The sequence below is a fragment of the Rhopilema esculentum genome, chromosome 14, assembly GCF_057945365.1.
Source record: "Rhopilema esculentum isolate cy_ngs chromosome 14, ASM5794536v1, whole genome shotgun sequence".
Lineage (NCBI taxonomy): Eukaryota > Metazoa > Cnidaria > Scyphozoa > Rhizostomeae > Rhizostomatidae > Rhopilema > Rhopilema esculentum.
The window spans coordinates 6702547-6715287 of NC_142828.1; the positions used below are offsets into that span (position 1 = coordinate 6702547).

The 12741-nt window shown below is 35.1% G+C and overlaps 1 protein-coding gene across 6 annotated transcripts in view; it reads left to right on the forward strand.

Moving 5' to 3' along the window:
* The window catches only part of LOC135695965 (uncharacterized), a 61832-nt gene that overhangs the window by 42435 nt on the left and 6656 nt on the right, over positions 1 to 12741 (forward strand). For all 6 annotated transcript variants that reach the window (XM_065215201.2, XM_065215200.2, XM_065215199.2 and 3 more), the window contains 16 exons: positions 2327 to 2356; positions 2766 to 2801; positions 5480 to 5605; positions 6265 to 6342; positions 6472 to 6570; positions 6823 to 6888; positions 7303 to 7527; positions 8060 to 8253; positions 8930 to 8975; positions 9112 to 9315; positions 9689 to 9760; positions 9941 to 10265; positions 10764 to 10840; positions 11211 to 11400; positions 11634 to 11825; positions 12259 to 12389. In XM_065215201.2, the coding sequence (XP_065071273.2) occupies positions 2327 to 2356; positions 2766 to 2801; positions 5480 to 5605; positions 6265 to 6342; positions 6472 to 6570; positions 6823 to 6888; positions 7303 to 7527; positions 8060 to 8253; positions 8930 to 8975; positions 9112 to 9315; positions 9689 to 9760; positions 9941 to 10265; positions 10764 to 10840; positions 11211 to 11400; positions 11634 to 11825; positions 12259 to 12389 (2091 nt within the window). The remainder of the gene's footprint in view (positions 1 to 2326; positions 2357 to 2765; positions 2802 to 5479; positions 5606 to 6264; positions 6343 to 6471; positions 6571 to 6822; positions 6889 to 7302; positions 7528 to 8059; positions 8254 to 8929; positions 8976 to 9111; positions 9316 to 9688; positions 9761 to 9940; positions 10266 to 10763; positions 10841 to 11210; positions 11401 to 11633; positions 11826 to 12258; positions 12390 to 12741) is intronic.

The window sequence follows — 12741 nt, forward strand, 5'->3', positions numbered from 1 at the left end:
GTCTATAAGATGGCAATGCCTTGACTTGACAGCGATCGGTCGGCAATTGAGTCTTAACAGATCAGACGTATTCTTCTCTTTAAAACAGCCTGCTGGCTAGCAAAACAACAGCCTCCCTTGAGCTCTTGACCTCTACCGTTTCATCGTAGGAAACCTAAATAGTGTTACCTGCATAGGTTACAAACATGGCTGGAAATGCGACTCGTTGAAAACAATCCTCAGCAAGGAGTATCCTAAATGCCCGTAGTTTCCGACTTGTTTTTTCGGTTCATTCATTTTTTGCTTCGAAATTATTGTCTCTTCAAAAACTCTAATTTAATGCAGGCCCATTCAATTATTACGACACATCTCTTATTCCACGTCAAAAATACAAATCTGTGTGTAAATCTACATGGATAGGCTATGCAGCAATAGAGCTTTAATTTTGAGAGAGTAGGGAAGGGGGGAGGGGGAGGATGAGAGCGGAAAAGATTATTTTAAGAAGAGGAGAAGCGTGAGGTCCAATGAATGCCTGGTTTGTTCGAAATGATCTATTGGTAACTTTCCTCTAAATTTACCCGCTGTATCATGCAAGGCAAAGCACAGTCGTTCATTTGCCGGTATTTTTGCCACTATTTTCGCCAGAAACTTTGCCAGTATGTTTCATTCACTGACATTAGATTTCTCTAAGCGACAAACAGAAATTCAGGCAGTCAACAGAACTGCATCATTCTGCCATATTAATTTACTCTACAACCAACAAAATTGTCTCCGTATGTAAAAATCTTCGCCTATCATAGAATTGGAATCAGTACCGTAGCTGCCATCGTTTTTCTGGGGGGGTGAGACCTTTGCAACAGCAAACCTTTCGTTTTTTATCAGCGTCACAAATGTTTAAAATCTACGCTACAACTAACAGGGTATTGCAGCAGATGGAAAATTGTGACCTGTAGTTTTTGCCTTTGTACAAGAAAAGAGTGATTTTACAAATAGTTTTCCTTTGCTGCACGTCAAACAATCTACTGAAAATCTAATACCCACAATTTTAATGAGTGGGGAAATCGATGTACTGATTTCCCCTTACAGACCTTCTTCATCTGCAGCAATCTTATCGAGTGTTGCAATTTAGTTTTAATTTTTTATCTATAGCCGCCCAATTGTTGCTGATGCCTGTGGCTTCCCATACAAACTTATATCAGCTCTGTTGATAACTATTGCAAACAAACTGAGACTGTGCAATCCTAAACTAGTTAATTTTTAAACCCATTTAATATTTAACTAGAAGTGTCATCTTACACCCTTTTCAGATAACGTTGAGGAAGAAACGTCCTTTCTTTAATCTCAACAAATAATTGCTGCAGTGAAAATGTGATATCCTAATATTTATTCTGTTATTATCAATATGGAAATACAAGTTTCCATAGATGTGTTTGGTTCTGCACTCAGTATAAACTTGTTTTTGTAAAAACCTTTATCATTCGTCTAAACTTCTGCAATGAGATTGCGGATGGTAATCTCATTTGATTTATAATGAGATGTATCTGTTAAAGGTGTGCCAATGTGTTCATTTTTCGCTTTATGAAATACTGATAAAGAAGCAAGAATCTCATTCATTTGCATGCCTGAGGAAGCCAATCAATACATTATATCAAAATATAAAAAAAATATAATTACACTATTATATTTTCATTCTGGTACTAAATTTATTTGCTAACTATATTATCGTTAAGCCAATCAATACTTTGCTAAGAAATAAACTCTAAAATGAAGATAACAAAAATGCTTTTAGTTAGCCCCCAATTAACAATTAAGTTTCGGTTCATTTATCATTAAGAAATACGGAATAACCTCAGTATAACAACTATTAATATGATGCTTCCAGCCATATCCCTGCTTACACACGCTCAATAACGGAAACGCTGCAAACAGCAAGCAAATCACTTTTTTCTTAAACTTCTGCCTGTGATCTTGTAGAAGAAACTGTAAAATAGTAAACATACCTAAACATATCTCAACAACTGTGTCAGCCATGCTGCACTGATGCCCATCACATTAACATTTTATTTTTATATTTTTAAGTGATATACGAACTTTCCCTACATTGGTTTTAAACATTTATATGTCTTATAACGTTCATTAGTCTTAAACCAACACTTGTAGTTTAATTTCTTCTTGATTTTTTTGCGAAGGCTTCCATGAAATTTGCTTAATTTTAGTTACGATTTTAGTTACGACTTAAGCTAAAAATCTAACTAATGCAGAAGTTATATGCAACCTTCTACTTGTTTTGTTCTTTTTCAGTTCCAAATAAAATCTATGCTTATATGAATATGTATATTTTTTTCAGAATAAAGACACCATTATGAGAACTATGAAGGTATTAAGATTCTCTTTTTAAATGAATCAAGGAAAGCTATTATAGTTGCGATTTTTTGTTAATTTTTCTTCAGAAACTTTGAAAATATTGACAAAATTACCTAAAATTGCCATTATCTTGTTGGAAGTCCAGCTTTTTGATTCCCAGATTTGAATCTTGAATCACAATTTTATATGATTAATATTATAAGATAATGACGCAAATTTAACGAGGTCTTTGATACTTTTTAATATGCCGTTCAATAGCTAATACTTACCAGTTTATTTTCCAAAGTTTACTTGTGAAATGCCCTTGATACTATACAGATCTTATGTATAGATATTAAATCAGAGATCTGTCTGTTGTTATGTATTGCAAATATTTTTGCAGATGATTCGTCTAACACAAAGCAATTGTTTTTGTCTTCCAGGCTGAGCTAAAGGAAGAGGTTGAAAACATTGCACTTGTAAGTTATTGAAGAATCCTTCAACCTTCCTCAAATCAGGGGCGGACTGGCCCGGGTGACTAGGTGGCGATTGCCTACCCGGCCCCTAAGATGTTTCAAAAGTGGGCCCTTTTTTAGGATAAATTTTTGAATTTATGCATAAATCCCAGCCTAAATTCTCTGGTACCGATTGAATTTATGCAAATTAATATCAATTTTAAGAGTAAGTATATTAGGTTTTCTAAGAGACCACAACTATTCAAAGCCTGGTCACGCCCTACGGGCCCTGTCCGCCCCTGCCCAGAATATTACCTCGACAAACCAAATTCAAGTTTCTTCGGCTTACTTTAGATCAATATACTTGAAGCTACGTAGAGTTGTTTGTTTGTTGGATAGGTCCACCAGACATCAACTAGATTTCAAGGCGTTATATTCCTTCTGAAATGCCATGTATTGCACTTTTCCGTTAGCAAGACAAAATCAATGAGAATGCGGTTTTACCCTCTCAGTTTTATCTTCATGTTCACTGGAATAGCTACAGTGTTGCTGTCTCCTAATACCTGCTTGCTCTTTAAAATGACACTCTGGCGGTACTCTGTAAATTAATCATAGCTAAAAGGAAACATACTCGAAATCAAATGTCAGATCAAAATTACAAAATTGGAAATTGTGAAATACATTGGGTAAAGTTAGGCTAACAGACAATCAGTTGGTCTATCAATATGGCAACAAGACAATCGACCAATTATTGAAAACAATAGATCTTTGAATATTTTATAAAAACCTGTCAGTTTTCAAGCGTCCTTTCACTTGACTAAGTTCCCACAAATATGAGATTTCTCAATGAGAAATAAGCTTCAATCGCTAAAAGAACCCTTTACACCAGCAGGGACTGTATCGTTGACCTAGAAACCGCAAATTCCTTAGGTGGCACTCTTAAATGGACACAGATGATTTGAATTGCTTTTCAGCTGCGCAGCTTGCCCTGTTCGCGATCCTCAATGTGTCTAGATTTTTTGCTATTTCATTGTCGGTCTATCTAATCTTTGAGAGAATCCCTCGGTTACAGGGGTAGTGTCTCGTTTTTTTAAAACTAATCGATTCATTGAATCCTAGGGGCTAATTTTCCCAAGACTGCTGTAAGAATGCGGCTTCTTCCATTGGGGGTAACTTAAAGAAGGCATTGTTCAGAAGAACCTAAAATACAGATCATCACACTTAATTACATATAATTATAAAATGCCAAACCTCAAAGTGTTGCAAATTTGTCCCGTCATTTAGTAAGATCCCCTTAAAAGAATTTAAGAACAGGTCTTCAATTTTTGGTTGACCAATTGTTCTAGATCCTATTTCAGACTGACAAATCACAAGGTATATGTTCAAGTGCATTGTCCTCTAAACCATTTCTTGTAGCAAGACATAGCTATTTCCAAGCATCTCTAAACAAGGCTATTATCAAAATACTCCTTTTGAATAAGAACTTTGTGTAGCAACCGTGGTCCCTGAAATTCTCATACGCATCTTTAAGATACGACCCAATAACAGCCTTGTTCTAGAAAAAGTATGTTCCTTTTCGCGAGGATTATTTATACGTTGCGTAGACAATGCATCTTTTCTTTGATTGCAATTGAATTTTCATTAACTTCAGACATTGCACACGGAACTTGAAATTTCTTTGGAAGCTTGCATGGATTTAGGTTGAAACAGGAAAAGATAGATTCAATGCATATTTTTCATTCGACAGCTGTCGAATGCTGACGTATACTTTCATTAAGAAATAGAATAGCGATTTAGCTTTTTATAAAGATAAACTTTCTCAATAACACAAAACTAGTTTATTTACAAGATACACACGAGTATTTGGGATAGGAATGACTAGACACAGGGCCGCCGCCAAAGGGGTTAAGGGGTACGCTGTACCCCCCAATACTTTAACGGATTTTTGTCGGGCGAAAGAAAACTATTTTTCTCACGCTTTGGTATAATTGTAACTTTTTTACAACAATTGTAACGTATTAACATTTTTGTAGCAGCTAAATTTTAAAAATTATTGCATTAAAAATACTTGAAATTGAATTTTTCGAATGTTGTTTATTAAAACCGAAACGTATAAAGCAGCAAATAGAATTCTTTATCTTATGACCACACCCTTAAGGTGTGAGCCACGCCCTTTTTGATGGCAGAAATCATTTATGTACCCTTGTTTGACTTCACTCCTGACTAGACATTAGTTTGAAATAATGATTTTTAAATTTATTGATGAATACGTATAGAACGAGAAGATTATTCGATTCCCAAATCTACTAAACATGCCAGAAGAAGTTTTCATTTTAATGGGGGCAAAATTTTTAATAAGATTTTTCTAGAATCTCTCAGCTTGGGTGAATTAGAGGTTTGAGATTTTTAAAATAAGAACTACAAGTAATTTTCTTCTTACTTCTTACCGTTTCCCCTCTCACATCCCTTTGTTTGGTATTTTACTAGCTTTTTTTATCTTTTCGTTGCATTTTTAGTTTTTTTGTACTTAACTAAACATGAGTTCACAACAGCTTTTTGTAAGTTTAAATGTTTTGATTCAGTTTAGATATTTCTCATGATAAGAATAATTTACGAATTAACGCGAATATAGTATTAATATTGAAATATTATATTAATTTGAATATAATTTGAATATAATGCTTACATTAATTTTATTGCAGCTTGAGAAAAAAGAAAAGATGATTCAAGAAAAAGCAGAAAGCAATGCTCAACTTACTCAAGAACTACAAAGATGCCAGAAAGAGCTAGAGGCAAGAAAGGGAGAGATCAATCGCAAGGATCTAGAGGTAAAGATATTAAAAAATACAAAATCGCTTTCATTATTTAGTTGTAGCATGAAATCAGTCACGACATCTTTGTGGAGAGTAATAATGTAGGTGGAGGGAAGTTTTAAAGCTTATGTGACCTATGCTTTAATTCTGTAAAGCTTTGACTGTATTTTACCCCGGGTGTTTCTTTTCTTGTTCAGCAAAGAATGGCCGGGTAATAACGTCATATAAATATGTTTACGAAATTGAGGAATCGGGATCATTGGATCTGCAAAAAGACTAAGATACCACGAAATTTTGATAGCATTTGCTAGATTTGTTAGAAATTGACTGAAATATTTTATCTGGCTTTTGTTTCTAAAATTGGTAAACTAATTCAGAACAACAGCAATTCATTAGAAATGCTCAGTTCTTTCATTGATTATTCACTGTAAATGAAATTTGAATGTTTTGTTCCTAGCTACGAAGTGCGTGTTAAAAATTATAATAATCGATGTTTTCGAAGTTATCACTTTATCCACTCTGTTGTAAGGTCGTATCCTTCTTTATGATCACAGTAGCAAACACTGCTGACTCTATTGTCAAACAAAGCAAACATATCTGGTATGTAATAAATAAACATCCTCCAAATCTGATTACTTGTTTAGTTATTCATCATGATGAAAATCCCTTTTCAGATATCTCAGCTTAAGTCTGAAGTCAGAAATTTGGAAATTTCTAAGAAGCAAACCGAGCAAAATTTTACTGAAGTGCAGGTAAATATGAATGTGGAGTTAGTAGAGCACTGCTGTAAAGGCGCAGTAGCCTTTCTCAAATTCTAAGAAATAGTTTTATTAGACGGAAGTAGTTAAAAAGGTTATGAGCATTTTGTTTATTTATCATAGGTGCAAGTGACTGAGTTCCAGGTTATTCAAGAAAAACTCGCTGATGTACAGGAAGAGCATGATAATGTTATGCTGAAGAACAGAGAGCTTATAGAAAGGGTATAGCATTATTTTGTACCTTCGAAGTTGATGGGCATTTATGCTTATGAAAGGCTAAAATCGATTTAGATATGCTAAGTGGTAACAGATTCTAACAAATAATTGTGGACCTTACCTCAGGGATTTATGTTAAATTAAGTATAAAGCTCTAAAAGCAAGTTTTTAAATTGATTTTAACCTCAAATTTGTCGATGTTCTGCATAAGTGAATCTATTCATATAGCTCTTCAGCACACTTCAATTTTTTTTCTAGATAAAACATTTGGAAATCGCAGAAAAGGATTTCATTGATTTGGAAAGAAACGTCATTGATTTGCAGGTTATTTGGCATGATTCTATATTCTAGATCTACCTGATATTTTCAGATGAATTCTCTTCAATATGAACATTGAAATATGAGCATAATGAACATTAGGAACATTAAAATAAGACATAGAAAAAGCAAGAATTAGAAAAAGGGCGAAATTTATTATCCACTAATGCATAAAAATGTTGACAACCAATTAGTGATCTCCATTTTACATTACCTCAATTTCCCATTCTGCACAACATGAGGTGTTTGCACAAAGGTTGTGCTGATTTACCTTCTGAGAAATATGTTGCCTTCTAGCATAGAAGACTTGTTGCCTTCTACCATGAATTTGCCTATCAGTTCTGTTCCATGTGTATTATAAGGAGGTTTTGGAAACAAATAGTTTATGGCAGTTGGTTTTATACTTTTTCAACTATTTAGGAGCAACTGCGCGATATGGAAGACATTGAGGCCCATCGTGACGATCTTTTGAGCAAATTCCAAAACTTAAAAAGGCAAAGAGATGAGTTTTTGGAGAAAGGACGAATGGTTGAAGAAGAGAGAAACGATTTCTTGCGTACAAACCAAACTATGGAACAGCGTTTAGAAGAATTTAAGAAAAAATACAACAACATGAGAAAGCAAAATGGAGACCTTAATAGAACGGTGAGAGAAGAAGACTTCTTTGTCTAAAAAACATTATTAATGAATTTTTGAGCATCCCTTTTATATTTATCTAACTTTCTTTTTCAATCAGCTCTAATCCACGGATCATTTTTGCGAAAGCCGTACTTTCGACTTTGCTTTTAACATATTGGCTATAATTCGAGCTATGTGAAGTATTTAGCTCTTTATAGTTTACAGGCTATGACCCTTTCAAACTAATAATCAGATTTTAAAGTAGTCTTTACTCCTTACAATTATAGAATACTTGGCTTCACGACATACATAGCTTTTTACTATTTACAATTTATGCAATTTAGTGTTTAATTTAACTTGTTTAATTTAATTAATTTAATTTAACTTGATATTGAAAGAATCAATGAATCCGATTCGTTACAATTTCGGAACGATCCTCCTTTGAACCTCGTTTTTGGCTTGTGTTGGTATTAAATGACAGTGTTTATTGTCCAGCTTGATTTTTGAGCTCAATATAAAAAATCGCTATTGAAGTTTTTATAAATAAATATATCGTTAGATTCTGGTTCTCGAACGAGAGAAAAAAGATTTGGAGCAGAAGATCCTTGATATCCAAAATGATCGCAACATTATGCAGACAGCTCTTGGTAAACTCGAAGTTGAAAGAGACGATTGGGTTAGAGAAGTGAAAGAAGTTACATCCGAACGAAACATTTTGGAGCAGAAGTTAACAGAGATGGACGACATGTTAAGGTATTCTGCTTGGTGCATTTTATTTGTTATGGGTTTGCTGTTGCCTTATTGAAACAGTGAGGACTCCTTTAAAGAACTTTTGGTCCTTTTGCCTCATTTCGGATGTAACCTCTTTTAGGAAATGTTTTGTGGTGTTATATATGGACTTCATGCCTTAATCAGGCTAAATCATACCTTACATTCACTGCCAAAATTACTTGGAACGCCCAACACTTTGCGCTGTGCTTTTTCTTGGAACACCCAACCTCCGTCTCCCTTTCCTCCAGAACGATATTGAAAGTATAGAAGAATAAAGTACAAGCCACAAGAAAAAATGTACTTCGTTACCCCTTTCTTTTTTATAGTAAATCAACATTGTTCCTAGGGGGAGAAGGGGATGACTGAATTTGCCTTTAAAAACTGACATTAGTGTTGCAAGAATTTTGGCAGTGATTGTAGGATACAACCTCATAATTTCAAAGGACACGAAAAGCTTTTCTCTGCTTCTTCTCCTCGAAGATTCTTTGCTCCTTCAATACCTCTCGACCTCTTTCTCTTGAAGATTGCTTAGCTGTCATCACCTAAATATGATTTCTAATGGCACGTTGCTTTAACTGTGTAAAAGGACTTTTTCTACTTAAATTCACCCACACCAATGACACCTCTTCTACATTAATTATATTTCTATTGTCTTTAGCGATCACGACCACCTTGAAGAAGGCTTCCATAGCTTGCGATTGAAGGTGGGTGTTTCATTAGTTTTGCAACAAGCACTTAAAACACTGCATTGAGGCTCTCCTGAGCTTAGCATTGTGTGATAGCCGTATGTAAAGGCAGTAATGATCTAACGAGTTGAAGCTTCTCAATCTCTTCTTACAGCTTGCTGAAATCACGAGACAGCGCGATGATGCAGAGATGCTCATACCATCTTTAAAGGCAAAGATTGCATTGCTAAAGAAATCATGCAGAGAAAAAGATGAGACAGTGACTCGTTACATGGAGGAACTTAAGCAATTCAAACACCATATGGTAGGAACTAAAGGATCAGTGGTGAAGGGTCGAGTTTACGAACCGGTTCCACAGGTCAGGCTTTTTAACAATGCAAAATTGTTCTAAAATTACACATATACATAGATGTACTTCGTCTTTAAGTTGTGAGATGTAACTTTCAGTTTTGGGTAACGGAGGTGTACTTTGATTCCATTAAAAGATGATTAGGTTGTTATCAAAATCCAAATTCTTAGCGATGGCCTTCATTTGCAATGATTTTGTCGAGGGGCAAATCACTCTAAGAACACCTTTTGTGAAAATCTAATTGTTTTATCTGAAAATCCCCAGAAACCCTTTTGATTTAGGCAAAATCTTATACGCTATTTGCAAGAGTGAATCGCCCCTCGGATTTTGTACTTAACGTTTCCAAGAACGGTTCATGCACAATTTACTTTCCTTTCATCAGCATGACTCCAGAAACAGAAATACTTCATCATACTTCACAAAAAGTAGACGCGAAGAGAGTTTTGCTACCAAGGTAATCCTGCGTTAAATAACCTGATCTAAATATGTGAAATCGTTTTTTATACCGTTTTTGCTTGTAATTCAGCATTACGTTCTATTTGAGATTTCATTGTAATACGTTAGCTAGTATTGTGGATTTCCATGACTATGATAACGTGCAAAATGGCGGATATGTTTTGTCATGTTTTTTTAGGGCCATAAAGTCGATTATAATTTGTCAGACGAAAGTGTCGTATTGTCCGAAGATGATCGAACAATCACTGATGATGGTAGTCTCGCCGACTATAGAGGGCAGTCCGACAGACGATACCTCACATCAAATCGCACTGTACACGTATACGATAAAAGTATCCGACCTTCAGGTAGACGAAGGACATACAAGGCTCTTTATGACTACGACCCATACAAATCAAGTGGATCCGAGCATCCTGAACGAGAACTGCATTTGAAGGAAGGAGACTATATCACTGTTTATGGAGAAATGGATGTTGCCGGGTACCTGGAAGCAGAGGTTGATGGTGGGTCTTTATCAATTGGAGGCTTTCAAACCGGAAGTCTTGCTAACCTGATCGTGTCACTTGCTTAAGTTTATCGCTGCATATTTTCTAGAATCCTGTTCTGAACTCTCAGAAAACTCAATTTTTTGCAGTTCGGATTCAGGATACCAAATGATTCTCTGTTTAATTGTTTAAAGAAAACTTTTTGTGAATGGGGTATCTGTATAAAAGCTGTGACTTATACATTTTTGCATCTGACGAAACGAATCTATTTGATCACAAAAGGCTGACAACTTTGAAGATTTGTCATTTGACAATCTCCAAAATGAACATTTTAAAGATTTGTATTAACTGTTTTAGCAAATCAAATTTATGCTTAGCACTGCCAATTGTTTTCTTGGTTTTGTTGAGATCTTTTTTCCATTTATTTTCACGTCAACTTCCTAACATTATGACCGTCTGATGACTTGCTCAATCTCATTTATCATTATGAAACTAATGTATAAGCTTCAATTTAAGGTGAAACTGGTTTAATACCAAGCATATACGTAGAGGAAATGAGTGACGATGGAAACTTTGCTTCACGAAGAAATGAGGTGAATTTTTGAAGTTGCTTAGATTCTACCTCTATGTCAGTGTAAGGAAAATTATACAGTAAAATAATGTCCCTGGTTTCCATGTGCTGCTGAATCCTTGATTCAAGATATTTTAAGCGTCCTAGCACCATTTGCAAAGTGATTTTTTCTGATGCCTAAATGTTACTGAAATCAAAAACCCTTTGTTTACAATAGTTCTTATAATGTGATTTAATCTTACAAATGCTTCTGATCTTTTATCCTACCAACTTTATGTTGATAAAAATTCTACCTCTACAATATATACTTTGAGAGTTTAGAGATAAAGTCTTACCTTACCTTTTAACTTACTCTTGAGTTGGAATACCATTCAGTATTCATATCTTTACAGACAAGAGAAGTTACGTCCAGTGGATCTTACGGAGCTCGCCAACGAAAGTTCGTCTGCGTTTATGACTACGACCCGTACACAATGAATCGGGGCGGTAGACCAGATCAGCAGCTAAGTTTACGAAAGGGTGACGTCATCACTGTTATTGGTGATGTAGATATCGATGGCTATTATTCCGCTGAATTGAACGGTGAGTGTGGTTGTCTGTAGAAATGACTGCAAATGCCACTGCAAACGCTACCGCAAACGCTACCGCAAACGTAACTGCAAACTTAACTACAATTGCGACCTCAAATGCGACTGTTATAATTTTCATACATGTTGTATCAGAGGCTAATTTTGAATGAACCTGTACACTAATTTGGCCAACATATTAACATTTTTCTTTAACTAAGCTAACTGTGACTTGGTTCTCATTTACAGGGCGTAATGGTTTGGTCCCTGCTACGTACGTACGTCAAATAGGCGCCACGAACACTGGATCTACGAACTTTGGGTCTTCGTCTTACGGAGGGCAGAAAACGTACGACTATCAGACAACGAAATCGTCTGAATACAAGAAAAGCTCTGATGGAAGAAGTGGATCTATTGACATTATACGTGATGATGTGGAAGGTAAGTGTGTGATATTGGTAGACTAGAGAGACATGTTTCTTTAATGTTCCTCGATAAAGAGAGTCGGTTAATGAAACGGGTGTTAGGAAAAACAGTTTACAAAGTATTTTCACTGCTTCATGACGACTACTGTATAGGTATGTTAAATCTTGAATTCTCCTTTCATAAAAGTAAATAATCTTCTTCAGTAAAGAGATTTATTATTTCCAAACTGGAAATAGGATTCTTAAGAAAATTCATTCTCCAGAGATTTCTTTTCGGTGGTTCGCCTTCTGAATTTTATTCTGTCCTTTGCATATGCATTAGTTTGTGATAAGTAGCAGTCAATATGTTGCCTGGAAAATATGTTAAGGTGATATAAGCAAAGTTTTAGTACAACAGACTTTCGAACATTTTCATGTATTGAGTTATATCAGTTTTAATCTTAACATAGGCCCACCATTTCCACCTACGAACCTTAAAGTTTCGAGAATAGTTGGAAAAGACTCGTTGATTCTGACCTGGAAAATGCCCCGGATAGACAAAAACGGTAAAAGCAATGGGGCGCTTGTCACTGGATATAAGGTAAAAAATTCAAGCCGATAATTTTGCTCCAGTTTACCACTGCTTATTTTCACTGTACCTTTCTTTTAAATTCTTTTGAGCTATTTTGTCGAATTTCCAGTAATATGTGTGATTCGAAGATAAATTTAAGCCTTAAATTAAGATAAGCAAGACTTTTGCAGTAAATTTTTTGGTCTTGCTTGTTTGCCAATCTTGGTATTTTCACATGATGTAAATTTACAATGTCAATTTTAAGGCTGGTTTTTGCATTTAATACTTGTTAATGTGAAAGGACACTTTTAATTTCTTTCTATAGACACATAAAACGTGTACAGCTCTGTTTGTCAAGCATAAAACATTCTGCAACAGACTG